This window comes from Salvelinus namaycush, chromosome 1 (genome assembly GCF_016432855.1).
Source record: "Salvelinus namaycush isolate Seneca chromosome 1, SaNama_1.0, whole genome shotgun sequence".
Taxonomy (NCBI): domain Eukaryota; kingdom Metazoa; phylum Chordata; class Actinopteri; order Salmoniformes; family Salmonidae; genus Salvelinus; species Salvelinus namaycush.
This window is the reverse complement of record NC_052307.1, coordinates 32682779-32703171: the sequence shown is the minus strand read 5'-3', so window position 1 is coordinate 32703171 and position 20393 is coordinate 32682779. Positions and strand designations below refer to the sequence as shown.

General features: G+C 46.5%; 1 protein-coding gene across 5 annotated transcripts in view; it reads right to left on the bottom strand.

Moving 5' to 3' along the window:
• The window catches only part of LOC120035005 (autism susceptibility gene 2 protein-like), a 394702-nt gene that overhangs the window by 10265 nt on the left and 364044 nt on the right, over positions 1-20393 (bottom strand). For all 5 annotated transcript variants that reach the window (XM_038981784.1, XM_038981936.1, XM_038981858.1 and 2 more), the window contains 7 exons: positions 8620-9046; positions 7523-7776; positions 6078-6337; positions 2585-2635; positions 2285-2380; positions 991-1062; positions 815-844 (listed from right to left, as the gene is read on the bottom strand). In XM_038981784.1, coding sequence (XP_038837712.1) covers positions 815-844; positions 991-1062; positions 2285-2380; positions 2585-2635; positions 6078-6337; positions 7523-7776; positions 8620-9046 — 1190 coding nt within the window. The remainder of the gene's footprint in view (positions 1-814; positions 845-990; positions 1063-2284; positions 2381-2584; positions 2636-6077; positions 6338-7522; positions 7777-8619; positions 9047-20393) is intronic.

Here is a 20393-nt window from a genome sequence, read left to right as displayed (position 1 = left end):
TAGAATATACTCAATGCTATGACACGATGGTACTGTAGAATTTACTCAATGTTATGACACGATGGTACTGTAGAATTTAATCAATGTTATGACACGACGGTACTGTAGAATTTACTCAATGTTATGACCCGATGGTACTGTAGAATTTACTCAATGCTATGACACAATGGTACTGTAGAATTTACTCAATGTTATGACACGATGGTACTGTAGAATTTACTCAATGTTATGACCCGATGGTACTGTAGAATTTACTCAATGCTATGACACGATGGTACTGTAGAATTTACTCAATGCTATGACACGATGGTACTGTAGAATTTACTCAATGTTATGACACGATGGTACTCTAGAATTTACTCAATGTTATGACCCGATGGTACTGTAGAATTTACTCAATGCTATGACATGACGGTACTGTAGAATTTAATCAATGTTATGACACGACGGTACTGTAGAATTTACTCAATGCTATGACACGACGGTACTGTAGAATTTACTCAATGCTATGACACGATGGTACTGTAGAATTTACTCAATGCTATGACACAACGGTACTGTAGAATTTACTCAATGCTATGCCACGACGGTACTGTAGAATTTACTCAATGTTATGACACGACGGTACTGTAGAATTTACTCAATGCTATGACACGATGGTACTGTAGAATTTACTCAATGCTATGACACAACGGTACTGTAGAATTTACTCAATGCTATGCCACGACGGTACTGTAGAATTTACTCAATGTTATGACACGACGGTACTGTAGAATTTGACAGTGCATGAAAGGAAAATGAAACCATCTCTTACTCTGACTGATGTCCTGAAAGGATCTGATACCTGCGTCAAGATGAGAAAATATGAGCCATTATGAACCCACAGACATAACAATCAACAACCAAATAAATTGAATGAATCTCTATTGTTGACAGAAAAGTGTGTGCTTGGTGCTTTCGAGGGACAACCAGGGCCTGTAGTCTACTAACCCGTGGGTCCTTCTGTAGGAGTGTGTGAGGTACTGCCCCCGGACGGGAGGCTACGTCTATGGGGTTGGAGGACTAAAACAGAGGATAAAGAGATAGAACGAGAGCGAGATATGGAGGAGAGAAAGAGGCAAAGCAAAAGTGTTACAAAGATGGTGGGAAATATGGACTCTGCACAGACTGAAGCACAACATAAGCAAACCAGTACACACTCAAAAACATTGGCTCTTCTGCATTGATTCACGACAAAGAGTCTCTGCAGCTAGAAACTGTACGTGACGTCAATGGCTAGCACTCCTTTAAGGGCTCCGGTGCAGTGTCAGAAAAAGGCCGCAAAGGATATCTTTGAGGTCTAGAAGAACCAGAATGCCTAGATCAGCCATCGTAATCCATCCCAGAGTACTAGGTGATCCCTGTAACCCCTAGCACCACACCTTCCATCCGTCACCCTTCTACCTCCTCAGTGGGGGGATTAAGGTGGTGTACTGTACTCTGACCACCACTAGCACCAGACCACCCTCCAACCCCTCTATCCTTCAACCTCTCTCCTGCTGCTCAGTGGTGCCCAGCGGGGGGGGGGGGGGGGGGAGATTTAGGTGGTGAATGGAGGGATGGAGGGGGCTAACTGTACTGCACTCTAACCATCTGGAGGCAGCCAACAAAAGGCATCCATAATAGAGCCTGTGGGGAATAAGACCAGGGGATTTAGGCCAGCTTTGATTGGTGGCTTACAACAGGGTCAGAGCCTATTGGGCGCCTGCCAGGCCCTGATCGACACACACACACACACACACACACACACACACACACACGCACGCACGCACACGCACGCTGCTTATCTCCCCCTGCACAGTGCAGCGCGGCGCGGTGGCTGGCGGCTCAGGCCCAGCCAGCTTAGAGACAGGCCTTGTTTGCATAGTCCATTATTGGGGAAAAAAGAAGCAGGAGCAGATTTATCAGGCCGGTTCAATTCAAACGCAGCTGTCTGCTGCCCTGTACACAGAATGAAAAGTAAGGCTTTGGTGCTATTCAGACCCCCTGATTCTATCCTCATTTCTTGGGTGAGACGTCGAGAGAATGGTAAGTTGCCAGCGCGGGGGCGTTTGTGAAAAACCAGGTGCTCGTTTATTTGTGCGTATGGGGTTTTTGTCCTGTGTGGGTTAGGGAACGAGTTCGGATACATGTGTATGTCTGTACAATGGACTTGCTTTGTGCGAGTGGATGAGTAAAAGCAGGTACTGTATTTTGTATGTGTGTGCGTCTGCAATACATGTGTGTGTAGGTCTGTGGGGCTAACCTTGGGCTGGAAGGCTCCTTGCAGTGAGCTGAAGGGTCCTGAGTGGGGGAGCAGCGGGGGCATGCCTGGCATTGTGGGGGGGTAGGAGGGGAAGAACTACATGGAGGAGACACAAAACCACCTCTTAAAACAGATTACAACAAGACACATAGAGACAAACCCCACACATACTTCAACACGTGCAGAAGAAGAAATTGATATTTTCCTATCTCCAAACTACCTAACCACAGTAAATATTTGATAGAAAACATACTAAGGGCATGGTGATGGAGGTTGAAAGGAATAAATAGGGTTACTTACATTTGAATGTCTAATGAATGGACTGTCCAGTTTTGGAGCGTATTTGTCGAACTGCAAAAAAAGAAGGAAAAGACAGCAATACGTTAGTGATGCCAAATTGACCAATAACAACAACAGGAACTCTGCATCTATGAACCGAAGACCATCAAAGGAATACAGTGAAACACAATTTGGACTCATTACACCTATTCAGTGACACAGCAACACAGGAGAGAGGAAGTTCAGTACACCAGTCAGATCATAAGCCCACGTTTGACAGCAGCTGGCTTAAAGAAAACACTGAGCATTCTGGGGTAATGAGTTTGATTCATTTAGCATGCGCTTGGCTGGCCGAACGGCAGACGGAGATGGCGTTAAATCATCAGCGATATGACTAATCAAATGGACTCCCACAATTAGGGAGACATGATTTTCCAATTCGTCTGCACCACAGAAAAACAGCCATGGAGTTAGGTGTAGATACAGTACTATACTTGGGCGGGGGGAGCCCTCCTTACCTTACAAAAAGGCCCCAGTGTAAAACGAGAAGATTGAGTTATGATTCTTATTGGGTGGAACATTTGGAGAAATGTTAATCTAATTGGCTGTGACAGATGTAGGGTTTTTACAATGATCTCTGTCATCGAAACGGAGCACACAGGGATACATATACTAACGAGGGGGGGGGGGGGGGGGGGGGTTGTCATTTTAGTGTGTGAGACAAAAGAAAGAGAGACCTGAAAGAAAATCGCAGAGACGTGTCAATATTCTATGCGCAAGATCATATAACTGTGGGTATACGAACAGTAAGTCTTTTATAGGGGAAATTGAATTGGGCAGACTATGTTTTCCATGCAAGGGAGCTCGTTGTGGACATGTACAGCATGGGACTGAAATAACTTTGGAAGCCTCAAATGGTTTAATATAATGAAACATTTTTCCGAAGCATACCCTATGACTAATGGAATAATGACATTTGGATTTCAACAGAAAGACTATAGCCTCATATACAGTATCAGATTATGTATGCCTTCATGTAAGCCAATACTGCTCCTCTATTTTGAAACTGGCTAATTGCAACTGACAGTAACTTATTCCTATTCCGTAAATACACAAACCATTTGCATGTACTTTTGGAAGTGTTTTGACAAAGCCTTCTTGGCAAACCACCGCTGGTTTGGGTTTACATAAAGAAGAAAAACGGGTTGCACATGAATCAGTGAAATCTGTGTGTGTGTGTGTGTGTGTGCCTCCCTCCTGCGACGTAAACGGGAAAGGAGGCGTTTTTTCTCGCTCAACACACTCGGCACAGCTCCTCTCTCTAACTGGGCTGGGCCTCCCAGTGAAGCGGGGCCATTCAACATCCAGCCGCAGAGAACGGCCACAGCGGCGGGCAGCGTGTTTGTTTTTGCGGGCGATAATTGGCCCAAATCAAACACAGACACCCTATTGAGTGGAAATGCTGAGGCAGCTTCCGAGCACATTCAACTGGTCAGCTCCCCTTCTCCCCCTCTACCCCCTCCTCCCCTTCTGAAGCACGGGCCTGTTTAATGTTTTACACCGGGGGAGTAACACTCGCTGGTGGCTTTATGGCTGTCTATAAAACTCCTGCTTTGTAATTTACGGGCCCTGTCAGAGGTTTATTGTAAACAGCTTTGGATAATTAAAGCTCAATAATTCATCTTTAACCAATTAAGGATGTTCCTTTTCCCTAAGAAGACAGAGGGGAAAATAGACACTCACTGTTGCCATTTGGCAAGGCCACCTGCTTGAGGGTGTAGAACAATAAACAAATACAGAGGATTCATCATTTCATTAATTACAGCTATTAGCCAAGGGCTGTTACGTAGCTGAAATGACACGGAGCACTCAAAAGTGAGCACAGCTGGGCCGATGCGATGCAACTGCACACTTCATGACCAACACTAAAAACAACCACATCATCCACATTACTCGTGCCTCTCTAAACAGTCAAATGGAAGTGAAATTGCAATGCTACTGGAGGGAAGGGAGAGAGAGAAAACAACACGGGTTAAGAAAAAACAGTCTCAACGAAACATAATACATTAACAGCCTTAAATTCCATTGTAGCAACAATGCATCAGCCACAACATCAAGATGTGAACGCACACAGCCACACACCACATAATACCACTACTGGCAAGAGGACAAAATAACTCCAGTTCTTTTCCTCTTCAAACAGAGTGCATATAAATAATGCCCGGCTGACGTATAGAGGCATGGAGGGATCAGCTGTAGACAGAAGAGGATAACAGCAGCCTACACATGCTTTTTGACTAAGAGACTCAAACTAAACAGTCTCCCTGACTGCTTATCACATAGCTGTGTAATGTACTGTAAATAAGCTAAGCCTTTTGCCTGGGTTTTATGACATGTTAGATTCCACAAAGCAAAGAGCTCAAAGTGCTCTAAATGGGCCCTAGCCTCTTAATCAGGGGTCATGACATGATGGATTGTATCTATTAGGCTAATGTTGAAAGGGCACAAATGCGAGTCCTGTCTGAAAGGGTTTCTCAGATTGCTATATGCATTCCAAATGATTGATGGATGAATACTCAGAACTTTTCCGGAGAACATTTTTCCGATCTAGAGCTGCCAATGTTTTGCCCTTGGCTGACTCGATGCCGGTGCCTTGCCTGATGGCGGTTGAAAAGGCACGGAAGCAATTATGCATTATCAAAACAGTCCGAATGACGTCACTCCCTTTCATCTGGAAAGAAGTCATTGAGTGTAACCACAGGCTTTGAATTTGTCATTGCTGAGCATAAGCCCCCAGTGCACCGCAGTCACGCCACACATCTGTTGGAAGGCCCTTTTTGTTTCTGTTGCGGTGCAGGGAAATCAGAACATTCAAAAACATTTAAAACACATCCATATGAAAACAATAAAAACACTCCCTTCAATCGGTCTCCTTTGTTCCAGGGCAAAACATTTGAAATGGCGAAATGTATGTCATGTTCAGAGAGAGAATGATGAATAAATTGAATCAACTGTACTGACGTACATTGAATGGCATGGCTTCTGCAAGCTTCCTTTTGGTGGAAAGGAAAAGGGGCATATTGTGAGCCTTTGTGCATTGTAAAGCAATGAAGCTTGGGGCCATCTATATAGGCTAACCCACATGTAAAACTCTGGTCCCAAAGCATAACGTCTAGTATTATATGTAGCAGCAGTCTGTGAGTTAGGTCTGGTTTCAGCATTGAGGATGAACCACTACAAACATGTGTACTGTTGGAGGGGAGACTACTCATTATGGGGTTGTGGTGAGGATTATGCCCCTGCCTCCTATTTCTCAGCCCTCAGTAAAACACACTGTTACTGTTACTGTAACATGTTGGGTGGGGAAGGAGGGCAGGCTCTGGCCCTATCAGTCGGGGGGGGGGGGTTACTGGAGAGGGGTGACCAGGGGAGTCATTTGGAGATTTGGGGGACAAGGAAGAGGGGGGGGGGGGGGGCTTGAGGTACTGTATATGGGAGCTTTACTTATCCTCACATTTCTGGCTGGGGTTCGCACCATGGGGGGTGCGGTGGGCGGAGTAATGATGGCGGCCGGGGGCAGACTGGGCGGGAAGGGCGTGAAGGTGTGCTGGTGGGTGTGTTGGTGCTGATGCATGTGCTGGTGTTGGTGAAACGCTCCCCTCAGGAGTGACACAGGGGCCAGCGGGGACCCCGCAGAGGACGGCCCCCGGCTCCGCCCCTCTGAACTCTGAACCAGGAAGCGGTTATTCAGCTCCTGCCGCAGGAGGTCATGCTCTGCAAGAAAGGAGAGCGAGAAAAGGGGGGGGGGAAGGGAGACACAAGAAAGGCACGGCGCCAGTCAGTTTTAACAACGGGTAGAAGAGAAGAAAGAATAGTCACCTGGCATTCTCTGTTTCTCCAGCTCATGCTGTGAGGGTTTTCTACGTGAGGACTCATTGGTGGTGGTAAGAGAGTTGCCTGTGACAATGTGCCAATCAGAATCCCCGAATGAGGCTGGCAATACATGATTGGTTGGTTGAATGATATCAACAGGCTGGTATCTAAAGACAAGAGAGAACCAAGAGTCACCTCAGCAGAAAACACAGCAGACTCTCCCTCCACTCTGTCTTAGATCTCAATGCTACATATTCTAGCTACTCCTAGTACTATTACGTTAAACGTCTATTACAGTACACTAAACATTGAAATAGTATCAATAAAGAATTATTGACAACAAACAATCATTTCTCTTATACAGAGACAAAGTCATATAAAGATACAATTTGTCTACATTTGACATATTTCAATACAATGTAAACACTACAGCATTTACACAGTAGAAGAACAAAAGGGCAGCTTTAATATGAAAGTCTTCCGTCATTTCGCTCAAGTCTTATCTAACATGACCTCCCCCTGACCTGGCATAAGAGAACAGTTAGTTGACAGCATGCAGCGTGGAGGGGGAAACATCCTCTGGCATTTCCCTCCAAACCCAGATTACTAAAACAGAACTAACAAAGGGGTGCCGTGTCTACAAATGCAGGCTAACATTGTTTCGGTTTAGAAATCTCTACCATTGTTGAAGTAACATGGAGGGGCATCAACATATTTCAAATGCCTTTATAATTTGTAATGGGATTATTTAATAGTCTTCCATCTATCCATTATTCCCTCTGTTAGTGCATGTGAAATTGTAATAAACGAGTTCACTTACCACATCATCAAATTAGAATTGAATGGTTACAGCGCTTGTTACAGAACCATGTAACCTGGCATGTCAACGTCTACTTAATGTTACATAAATCACTTCATTTATTCCCTCTGTACTTGGAAGCGTGTACTGTACAGTTGGGTTTACATTTATTTCTGCAACAATTGACTTGGAAATCACAATATAAGATTGTTACTTTGGCTGAATTGCTACTTGATGTTAGAGACAGACTAGCCTTGATGCCAGAGCGGCCAGGAGGGCAGTGTTACCTGGGTAGGGGGTGCCAGCGGGGTGCCCAGGGACCACAAGGCTGTTGGTGGGTAAGGTCGGAGGTGGCGGAAGTGTGGCGGGGGTTGCGAACATGGCCGGATGGCGATGGGCCGGGCTTCGCAGGGAGGAATAGTGCGAGGTAGAAAGGTTGGCTATGGACAGGGGCAGGGCCGGGGTGGAGGAGGGGAGGCCGCTCAGGTGGTGGGGAGAGGGGGGCAGGTGGTGGTGTTTGGGGAGGCCTGCACTGCCGCCGCTGTGAATGTAATGTTAGAGAAGACAGAGAGAGAAAAACCTTGTCAGCAATGAGTTATAGATTGTGTATTCAGTGAATTTGTGTTGGTTTATTACATGACTGGAAGCTGCATCTGTAAATGCTGAGAATATGTGTGTATAATGTGATGTGCTGACCTGAATTTCCAATTGAGTAGACAATATAAAAGGAATTGTATCATATTATAAACTGGGTGGTTCGAGCCCTGAATGCTGATTGGTTGACAGCCGTGGTATATCAGACCATATACCACGGGTATGAAAAAACATTTATTTTTACTGTTCTAATTACGTTGATAACCAGTTTATAATAGCAATAAGGCACCTTGGGGGTTTGTGGTAAATGGCCAATATACCACGGCTAAGGGCTGTGTCTGCGATGCTTCATGCCTAAGAACAGCCCTTAGCCGTGGAATATTGGTCATATACCACACCCCCATGTGCCTTATTGCTTAATTATATCATATCAGCAAGGCATAAAGCAGGGGTGTCAAACTCATTCCACGGAGGGCCGAGTGTCTGCGGGTTTTCCTTTCAATCAAGACCAAGACAACCTTTATAATTAGTGACCTTAATTCATCAATCAAGTACAAGGGTGGAGCGGAAACCCGCAGCTACTCGGCCTCTGTGGAATGAGTTTGACACATGGCATAAAGCATAAGAAGAATGCTAGGCATAACTAAACAGACCCAGAGCATAATGATCAGACATAACTAAACAGACCCAGAGCATAATGATCTGACATTACTAAACAGACCCAGAGCATACGGATCAGACATAACTAAACAGACTCAGAGCATATGGATCAGATGGTGTCCTACTGTACCTGATGTCGTGCAGGCTGTTGTAATGCAGTGGGTGATGCTGGTGCAGTTGGTGGCTGATGAGAGGCCTGGCGTGGTGTTGGTGCTGGGGGGGAGGGAGCGAGACGGGGACACGGTGCTCCTGGAGAGGGTGGGGCTGGGCCCTCAGCAGGGGAGGGGTGGGGAATCTGGGGATGGGCGGCACCCGATCCGACTCTCTCTTGATGAGGAGGGGGGGCGGGGAGGTGAGCTGCGCCTTGGGGAGGGGCTGAGGGGGGGCTGCCGCGGTGGCAGCGGGGGCAGGGGAGCCCGAAGGCGGGGAGGCCGGGGTGGGGCTGGACACGGGCGGGGCGAAGGACACCTCGTTACTCTGCTCCTGGCTACGCTGGAGCCCAGAGACTTTGGCCGAGCTGACAGTCTTGGACTCTGGATTCTCATTCGTTGACACACCTGCATAGACAAAGAAACAACAAACGTGAAGGGAGGCGGTAGATATACACCTGTAGGTAAGCATCCACCATAACAATTGAAAATGTTTCCCTTATTAGAATTCAACCTATTTCTTGGTACGGTTCACCATTGCCTGGTGAAAGGAAAAAGCTTGGAGAAGTGTCTGTTTAACAGTTATGGAGAACTGTGTGTGGTATGTAGGTCCAGAAGACAGAGCTAAGCTAATAGCTGCCTGTCTCCCCTCTTTCCCCTCCCACTCTCTCCCTCACCTTACTGCCTCTACACTTCTTCTACCCAAGGTTCCCCTTTTCTTTCCCTTTCTAGGTTTCATGAAGTGTTTAATCAGGTCATTTTCATGCTTGACTATAATCAGATGATCAAATCTCTGCGAGCGATCCAGTCAGTATGAATAAATCACACCTAATTAAAGTTAAATGCCGCTCCTATTCAGGGCTTTGCTGAGCACACAATCTGGCATGAAATAATTATGTTTCAATTGTGCTGTGAAAAGAGATCATTGCCCCTTATCATGGACTTTTTGCTTCTCCCTCCCCCAGATCTTTCAAGGGATTTCTAAAGCTGTAGCCAAGCACTTTGAACCCAGCCAGCCACTTCATCACAGCCAATTCATCAATTCATCAGCTTTTATAATGAAGAGCATTCCATAGAACTACCATGATCAGTACCGAGAGCATAACATTTTAATGGGCTACAATGTTTCTACTAAATAACTAATACCACAGAAAAAATATACAGCTCAAGGAGCATTTAATTGGAATCTACTGACAAAAAAGCACTGCTGGAGAAAATGGTGGATGACAGAACAAGTGCTAGTAGTGATAATGGCATATTTCACCACAGTCAGCTAGCTACATTTAAACACGCAGGGTGGATGCAATATTACTAAACAAGACAGTGGTAGCAGCGGTAAACCTAAAATACACGTTTCAAATGAGCAAAGCAGTAAGGAGCAAAGTGGAATCCCTCTGAATATAGAAATATCACAGAACAAATATGAAAGGAGCAAATTGAGAGTGACAGATCGAGATAGAGGGAGAGAAGAGCCAAGGAGAGAATGGACCTTTAAGCATCTCTAATCTCTGTCTCTAATGCAGCAGATTCAAGAAGGCTTACTAGAGCCTCAATTAAACAGCTCCATGGGCGCAGCACAGCGCTGCAGCGAGCAGCCAGTGAGAGCTAGCCTCCAGCCTTTAGCAGCCAGTGAGAACTAGCCTCCAGCCTTTAGCAGCCAGTGAGAGCTAGCCTACAACCTTTAGCAGCCAGTGAGAGCTAGCCTCCAGCCTTCAGCAGCCAGTGAGAGCTAGCCTCCAGCCTTTAGCAGCCAGTGAGAGCTAGCCTACAACCTTTAGCAGCCAGTGAGAGCTAGCCTCCAGCCTTCAGCAGCCAGTGAGAGCTAGCCTCAAGCCTTTAGCAGCCAGTGAGAGCTAGCCTCCAGCCTTTAGCAGCCAGTGAGAGCTAGCCTCCAGCCTTTAGCAGCCAGTGAGAGCTAGCCTCCAGCCTTCAGCAGCCAGTGAGAGCTAGCCTCCAGCCGTTAGCAGCCAGTGAGAGCTAGCCTCCAGCATTTAGCAGCCAGTGAGAGCTAGCCTCCAGCCTTTAGCAGCCAGTGAGAACTAGCCTCCAGCCTTTAGCAGCCAGTGTGAGCTAGCCTCCAGCCTTCAGCATCCAGTGAGAGCTAGCCTCCAGCCTTTAGCAGCCAGTGAGAGCTAGCCTCCAACCTTTAGCAGCCAGTGAGAGCTAGCCTCCAGCCTTCAGCAGCCAGTGAGAGCTAGCCTCCAGCCTTTAGCAGCCAGTGAGAGCTAGCCTCCAGCCTTTAGCAGCCATTGAGAGCTAGCCTCCAGCCTTTAGCAGCCAGTGAGAGCTAGCCTCCAGGCTTTAGCAGCCAGTGAGAGCTAGCCTCCAGCATTTAGCAGCCAGTGAGAGCTAGCCTCCAGCATTTAGCAGCCAGTGAGAGCTAGCCTCCAGCCTTTAGCAGCCAGTGAGAGCTAGCCTCCAGCCTTCAGCAGCCAGTGAGAGCTAGCCTCCAGCCTTTAGCAGCCAGTGAGAGCTAGCCTCCAGCCTTCAGCAGCCAGTGAGAGCTAGCCTCCAGCCTTCAGCAGCCAGTGAGAGCTAGCCTCCAGCCTTTAGCAGCCAGTGAGAGCTAGCCTCCAGCCTTCAGCAGCCAGTGAGAGCTAGCCTCCAGCCTTCAGCAGCCAGTGAGAGCTAGCCTCCAGCCTTCAGCAGCCAGTGAGAGCTCAGCTCCTCAGCTCCTCTCAGCTCAGAGCCTCAGAGCAGATAGACTCCTAATGGAATATCCAGGGCTTATTAGAACCCGCTTAATCGTCCAAGGATTCAAACGCCCATAAAAGGTAATAAAACGCTGTATGGCGATTTTAAACACGTCCCCCCTTCAACTCTACAGGAGCAACGGGGGAGGCAAAGGTGTCACGACTTTCCTAACGAATTCAGGTCTGGTTATAATAATACGGCTTTATTATAAAAAGGGTCTGGAATAAGGATACCTTGTCTGGGTGGGGGCCTTGTCTCAGAGAGAGAGGGAGCGAGAGAGAGGAAGAGAGAGAGAGAAAGAGAAAGGCAAATAATTCTCTGTTGAAATGTCCCCCTTCACTGATGTTGCCGTGGAAACCCCTCTCTTTCCTAGACACATTGTGGAGAAACTGAAAGCAGCAGTGTTGCTACCAGAGTCTAGCCACTAGGACGGCTGAAGCTGTGACACTGAGGACACAATGAGTGGTGGTGGGTTATCTTAATGATGATTATAATGGGTTGTAATGGAGGCGGGGGGAGACTCTTCATCTCCTCATTAAAACAGTTTGCCAGACTAGACCAGGCCAGGGGGGGGGGGCAGTCCACTTCACACATGCATGCGCACACACAGATACACACAACCATGCACCCACGCAAGCATACACACAGCCAGGGCTGCCATTTACCTTCTCATTCTAATGAATGGCACCAGGATCTGATTCAAAATCACTGTTTAAGGCAAGATGGTGACATAACAACCCCTAGTACTGTCTGGTCTGCCCAGGGGCTGATGCTAAAATGGTATACTATCATACACAGTTGAAGTCAGAAGTTTACATACACTTAGGCTGGAGTCATTAAAACTCGTTTTTCAACCAGTCCATACATTTCTTCTTAACAAACTATAGTTTTGGCAAGTCGGTTAGGACATCAACTTTGTGCATGACACAAGTAATTTTCCCAACAATTGTTTACAGACAGATTATTTCACTTATAATTCACTGTATCACAATTCCAGTGGGTCAGAAGTTTACATACACTAAGTTGGCTGTGCCTTTAAACAGCTTGGAAAATTCCAGAAAATGCCATGGCTTAGAAGCTTCTGATAGGCTAATTGACATAATTTGAGTCAATTGGAGGTGTACCTGTGGATGTATTTCAAGGCCTACCTTCAAACTCAGTGCCTCTTTGCTTCACATCATGGGAAAATCAAAAGAAATCAGCCAAGACCTCAGAAAAGAAATTGTAGACCTCTACAAGTCTGGTTCATCCTTGGGAGCAACTTCCAAACGCCTGAAGGTACCACGTTCATCTGTACAAACAATAGTATGCAAGTATAAACACCATGGGACCACGCAGCCGTCATACCGCTCAGGAAGGAGACGCGTTCTGTCTCCTAGAGATGAACGTACTTTTGTGCGAAAAGTGCAAATCAATCCCAGGACAACAGCAAAGGACCTTGTGAAGATGCTGGAGGAAACAGGTACAAAAGTATCTATATCCACAGTAAAACAAGTCCTACATCGACATAACCTGAAAGGCCGCTCAGCAAGGAAGAAGCCACTGCTTCAAAACCGCCATAAAAAAGCCAGACTACGGTTTGCAACTGCACATGGGGACAAAAATCGTACTTTTTGGAGAAATATCCTCTGGTCTGATGAAACAAAAATAGAACTGTTTGGCCATAATGACCATCGTTATGTTTGGAGGAAAAAGGGGGAGGCTTGCAAGCCGAAGAACACCATCTCAACCGTGAAGCACGAAGGTGGCAGCATCATGTTGTGGGGTGCTTTGCTGCAGGAGGGGCTAGTGCACTTCACAAAATAGATGGCATCATGAGGTAGGAAAATTATGTGGATATATTGAAGCAACATCTCAAGACATCAGTCAGGAAGTTAAAGCTTGGTCGCAAATGGATCTTCCAAATGGACAATGACCCCAAGCATACTTCCAAAGTTGTGGCAAAATGGCTTAAGGACAACAAAGTCAAGGTATTGGAGTGGCCATCACAAAGCCCTGACCTCAATCCTATAATCCTATAATTTGTGGGCAAAACTGAAAATGCATGTGCGAGAAAGGAGGCCTACAAACCTGACTCAGTTACACCAGCTCTGTCAGGAGGAATGGGCCAAAATTCACCCAACTTATTGTGGGAAGCTTGTGGAAGGCTATCTGAAATGTTTGACCCAAGTTAAACAATTTAAAGGCAATGCTACCAAATACTATTTGAGTGTGTGTAAAAGCTGAAATAAATCCTTCTCTCTACTATTATTCTGACATTTCACATTCTTAAAATAAAGTGGTGATCCTAACTGACCTAAAACAGGGAATTTTTAATACTATTAAATGTCAGGAATTGTGAAAAACTGAGTTTAAATGTATTTGGCTAAGGTGTATGTAAACTTCCGACTTCAACTGTATGGCTCTCAGCTTCTATCTGCTTCATACTGTGTTGGACATATGCCTTGAAGTTCTGAAATGCCCTTGTAAATTCATAGCTATATACACAATCCCCCTACAACAAACAAACAGACATGAGAAGTGAACAATCAACGGAAACCTTGTTTGTTATTGCTGAGAATGTACAAATCCCATAACAACTCTAGATTGTCTTTCTGTCTGAAGCTAAACAGAAGGCCTGGTGGTATCCAAGTGACAGGAAGTCTTCTCTGACATGTTTCATCACACGGCTTAATGCGGTTACAAGAAAATATCAACTAGTAACACTGTCACCGCCCAAAGCAACTAACAGCTCTCCTCGCAACTGAATCTGACGACTGTCAACAGTACTTCCACAGTCAATCACAGCTGTCAGGTTTTCACTTTGCCTTTTTCTCTCAGGACAACATGTTATTTTCCTGGAAAATCCCACACCTTTATACAGTAGGAAAGTTGAGCTGTACTAATAAACATCATAGACAGTCATTCAAATTAGGCCATGAAAATGGGGAGGGAAAAAAAATGCCATGAAAACAACCTGTCATGCATGGTACAACATGGCAACAGATGGAGATAGAACCAGGATGAGGACAGCCTTACTGTGAACCTCCCAGGCCCAGTTAGTGCACGAGTTGACAGTGACACTCCCTTGGGGAGTGTTGGCATTACTGTTCACCAGATGACATTTCAGGCCACTATTGATCATTTTAAAAGTCGCTCCTGTGGCCTGTGTACTCTGGGGATTTAGCCCTTATGTACACGTGCCTGGTGTGGCACTGAGGGGAGGGAGGAGAGGACGGATGGAGGGGGGGTGGATGAATGGAGGGAGCAATAAAGGGAGGGATGGATGGAGGGGGGTGGAGACACCAGACTGACGACAGGCCAAGGGACGCCCCCTCGATGACTGATGTGTCCATCGGGGACGTGGGCGACCTCTGTGACCCGTGTTGTTGCTCCTGTCTCTGATACCCCTCTGTGCCCCTGGAACATCTGGAGAACTGGCCACCAGGAATAGGGTGGGAATAGGGTGCCATTTGTGATGCAGGCATCTCCAGTCCTCTTCACTCTCCATCCCTCCCTCTGTCCCTCTACACTGACAGAAAGACACAGGGAGGCTAGATGGTCTGTGCTGCCAGCAACCCAGGCCATCAATAAAGGACAAGGTGGTCCATCATGATCATGACACACAGAGACCATTAGGTTACTCTGAGTAGACTGACTGATAGTTGATGAGGCTTGGATGTTTTACATGTAAATGCATGTTGTGCATGACTTACTTCACATGAACCATTTTGCCCCTTGGGGAGAATAGGTTGTGTATAAGAGGTTGTGTATGACAATAAACAATTCGAGAGGATTTGAATGAAACAAGAACAGACCATTGAGAACCAAAGCAGTTCTACTGTGCGCGCATAAAATTACTATTTTTGCATATGTCTTTGTTTACTTTAGTAGATACCCAAATGCAGGGTGACTTGCAAAGTATGGAAGAGAATCCATTGTCAATGCTTTGCTATTTACTTCAGGCACACCAGGGATGTGGCCACCTGCAAACGAACCCAACGTCCCTCTGGATCAGAGATCAAAAACCTGTCCTAATTGGGTTGCCACAAAACCATCCATCATGCAAATCAGAGAGTTGTATGAATAACCTGGCCACTACAGCCACCACTGCCCTGCAGTCCATTACAACCCAGGGCAGGAGGAAACAAACCTGCATGCAAATGCAGTTTTAAGATTAGACATTGGGATTACGCAAATAATCCGCAACATGACCAGAGGCCATTGCAGCCATGCGCTGAGAGAAAAATAGAAGAGATCCAAGCCACCCCGGTCACCACAGTCACCTCGCCCGCCAGCAGTTCTCATTTACAAGGCAAACGCTGCGGTTGGCTCACATTACACCATCGCCTTGCCAGAAAATAAACAGTCAGGGACGCTCACAAAAAGAGGATATCTAAAAAAAGGACGCAAATAACTACATGAAACGAGGAGTCTCCTGAAAAAGTTGGAGGATGCAGACGGTACTGTAGGACACGCTCCACCTTGCTCTCCCTTCCAGCTTGGCTCTGTTCAATAGGAAACTCTCCTGTTTCTCAGTAGAACCAGGCTTTTACATTTTAATTGAAAAAAAAATCTCTCCAGTGTCTGTCTGTGCACGCCAAGGCCTAGCTAGCTCTAGCTCACGACTGACTGAGTGGCTGTGGATGATGACTAAAACAGATAATGGCAGGAGACAGAAAACTAAATGGAGTCTTGGAATCAATACATCATTGCTGCCTGCCTGCCTGCCTGCCTGCCTGTGAGGCATTCTGGGTAACAAGAAGAGAAAAAGAGGCAGTGATTTGATCAAAATAATTTTGGAGGATAATGAATGAATGGGAGACTGGCGCGTCGAGTAGCGGCAAATCGTCATGTTAATAATCAAATCACAGCAAAATTTGCGATGGTCAGTTTTCTCCTCCTCACACTATTTCATCTGCCTGGGAGCGTTTGGAATGGCATTTAGCGGGAGGCCAAGGCAATGCTTTGTGAAATTACTCAGAGATGTTAATGGGAAATGAACAGGGAGAGGCAGCCAAGATATCTAGAAAGTGGGGACAGCTGGCGTGTTTCAATTAGTTCTTTCCATTGCAGCTGACAAAAGAACTCGAATGGCAACAGAATAGGATGGGTGTTAAGCTGTAACACGTTTACTGTCAAAGCCTGCACATCAATTGTGAGCACCTAATGTTAATTTGGAAGAGCTGGGCTGGCAGCCCCGTCTGGTATGAATCAGTGTCTCTGTTTCTGCACGCTGGGCCTGGATTCAAACCCATATGGCTATATGTGGCACCAGGCATATGTCATCGTCTCCTGTGGCACATGTGATTGCTGTTGAAGGGGATGGTGCAGATTCAGATTAGCGGGCGTTAAATATGGATGCCTGTATGTACCGACTAGCCAAAATCTGGTACAAGCCATGTGCTTCAGTGTTGGCTAAACCATACCATTGTATGTGCTGCTCTAAACTTTCATTAAAAGCTCTGGTCACAATGAGTTCCAGAGGGATTCCCTCAACCCCCTTTCCTACCCCAAAACCCAGCAGGGTTTACCCCCACGGTACTGCTTTGTTGCAGAGTGGCCACGTGCTTCAGCGTGCCCATCACTCCCAGCCTCACATGAAGACCCTCGGGTCGTTTGAGGTCAGTGACACTGAGACTTCCTGAAGAAAAAAGGCGGATGACATCTTTGAGCCTTTCCACATAAAGCTCAAGTTCCAATGGCTAATCTGACACACACAGGCCACCCCCGCAGCCTGGAATGTGTCCCCTTTCACAGCCGTTGACCCCTGACTAAGGCAGTTTGCCCTGGGGAACGTGTGGACAGACATACAGCGGGAGGAACAGCTATCAACTTCAAGGGTGAATTTCAGAGAGAGAGAGAGAGAAACATCTCCGGAAGTTGTTTGTGATGTGCGGTGCGGCTCGGAGCTGAGCGCACTGGCCTTATCATTCCATTAATTAGCACGACACGCTTGCCCACTGGACTCGAACGCAGCGGCGGCAGCTGTCTCGATTGATTACAGGAGCGGACGCAGCGCCGCAATTATCTAGATGACTGGAGACAACGCCTGCCACTTCTAATAAAGGCCCCGGACTCCTTTTAACCATCATGGTGCAGTGGAGAGAGACAACCAACCAAGCCTCCCCCAACCAAGCCTCCCCCAACCAAGCCTCCCCAACCAAGCCTCCCCCAACCAAGCCTCCCCCAACCAAGCCTCCCCCAACCAAGCCTCCCCCAACCAAGCCTCCCCAACCAAGCCTCCCCAACCAAGCCCCCCCCAACCAAGCCTCCCCCAACCAAGCCTCCCCCAACCAAGCCTCCCCCAACCAAGCCTCCCCCAACCAAGCCTCCCGCCTCTCTGATACCTTCTAGACCTTTTCCGTCTCTCTACAGGGCACAACAGAGCTCTGTGTTCTTCAGCAGCGTGGCAGCTTTATTTAGGCTTGCATAATGCCTTAACATTTTCAACAAAACTGCTTTGTTGCCCTGGCGGAAAGCATCCTCCATTAGGACCGCCAGCGTGGTTTACAAGCCACAGAGAAAACGATGTGAAAACAGGACAGAAAAAAAGAAGAGAGAGGGAAAAAACATCATCTTCAAGCTTCACGTCTCAGCAGAGATGTGTTTGTAAGATGTGTTTCTTCTGGGGATTCGGGAAATGTAAATAAAGGTACTCTCCAGCGTCAGTTCGAGCATGAACCTGCAACGAGCCCACGTCACTAAGTGGATGTAATATTATATTTCAGTGACTAACTGAGTACTTCTCAATGGAAGGAAATGGCTGAATGAAAATCATTCAACAGATCCCAAGTGGCATGACAGGGAGCTGAAAGAGCCTACATGTCTTTCTTCTCCACTCATTTCAGTAAATAGCCTAACTGTTCTCCCCCCTCCGCCCCAAAAACAAAGCAACAATCGGGAGGTTGACAGCTCTCCACCATTTGTCATACATCATTCAATGTTTTGACGTTTTGCCGCCATAGCTTTTCAGAACCATGAAGGGGTAGGATAAATACTTTCTGCAAGATCGAGTTTCGTCAAGTGCTTTCCAGATAACTGTGTCTATGGGTTCTAGACAAGATGTTGATGTAGATTCCCACCTGTTTTATGCAAATTGTTAAATAAATAGATTCTTATCCAGTAAAATACTAGTACAGCAAGCTTCGTAGTGAAAGCTAAGCTAGTAAACAAAATCAACTATGGTGTCGTTAGTTGGAACTAGATCATCCATAAACTGTTGCATGTTTCTGTCATGTTTTTTGACATGTTTCACCTTGGTGTTATTACAGGCCCAGCCTTCCAGTTCTCTACTGTTATGATCAGAGCCTGTAGACCACTGCCTGAATACCTATGTACTTATTAGAGCTTGTCAAAGGTCCATCCTTCACTAATGCATTCCTGCTTCCAGTTGAACATCCCCACTGGTGTCTCACATTGCATTTGCCCAAGACTCACAAAGGATATACGTCATGGTGTTTTTAGTGTGATGTTCTCGGAAACAGATAGGCCTAGCTCCTAAAGGTAAAAGATTGACATATGCCTAATGGATGGGCCTGGGCACAGGACACATACAGCGCCTGAGACAAAACAAATGGGTAATCAAAGTAAATACAAATAAATACAGTTCATAATCGACGAAAACAGAATAATAAGAATGCACATTTATTAATTTCATTTAACAACACTATAAGACAGTTAATATGAGTTTCCATGATAAATACACCCACTGTTTATCATCCTATGTTAGAGGCTAGCAGTAACCCTATCTACCAGACCAGGGTGGGGGGGGGGGGTGGTGGGGGCCTTAAACCTTTGTTGGCTGTTTCTCTATAGATAGCACCCCCATGAGATGTGATTTAAAGTGTCCGAGGTTTCAAATGTTGTCCCCCTAAGGACACAAGCTGTCCAGTAGACAGACACACTGATGCAATCAACACCAAGCCTTCATGAGGCTTCTGTTCACAGCGTGACCAGTGCTAAGCTGCTCCTGGGGTGGTTTACCATTAGGCTAGGACTGTAGACGGAGACGTGACAGCTGTTGAAGATGAGCGAGAGAAACACAATTCTCCTCTAATTGCCATATGTGCAAAATAAGTCAATCTCAGCAGAAAACTGAAAATAGCTCCAATCTTCATTAGTCAGAGCTGAGGACATTTCAACGGAGGTGACGTTTCTAAATGGCACACAGAGAGAAGGGAAGAAAGACAGAAAGAAAGCCTCCATTTTGCTGCTACGAATCTCTTCCCTTGTCAAAGCTGATGACATAGTCAGAAGGATACGATGCAGATGTATAGAATAGCTCTCATGCAGAGCTTAACTAGACAAACACTCAAAGCCTCCTCTGCTGTCGCTCCATTTGGGATCCCCCATGTCCTCCACACAAACCACAAAAAGGGTGAGAATACGCTGGTGTATCAGGTTAGCATACATTCCCAGTGTGTCCTGGCACCCAATCCATCATTCTTAATTAGAGTGCTTCCATGGAGCGCAAGCGGGATAAAAAGACAAAGATACACACTCAGGGGGAGAGAGGAAAGACACACACTCAGAGGGAGAGAGGAAAGACACACACTCAGAGGGAGAGAGGAAAGACACACACTCAGAGGGAGAGAGGAAAGACACACACTCAGAGGGAGAGAGGAAAGACACACACTCAGAGGGAGAGAGGAAAGACACACACTCAGAGGGAGAGAGGAAAGACACACACTCAGAGGGAGAGAGGAAAGACACACACTCAGAGGGAGAGAGGAAAGATACACACTCAGAGGGAGAGGAAAGATACACACTCAGAGGGAGAGAGGAAAGACACACACTCAGAGGGAGAGAGGAAAGACACACACTCAGAGGGAGAGAGGAAAGATACACACTCAGAGGGAGAGAGGAAAGATACACACTCAGAGGGAGAGAGGAAAGACACACACTCAGAGGGAGAGAGGAAAGACACACACTCAGAGGGAGAGAGGAAAGACACACACTCAGAGGGAGAGAGGAAAGACACACACTCAGAGGGAGGGAGGAAAGACACACACTCAGAGGGAGAGGAAAGACACACACTCAGAGGGAGAGGAAAGACACACACTCAGAGGGAGAGAGGAAA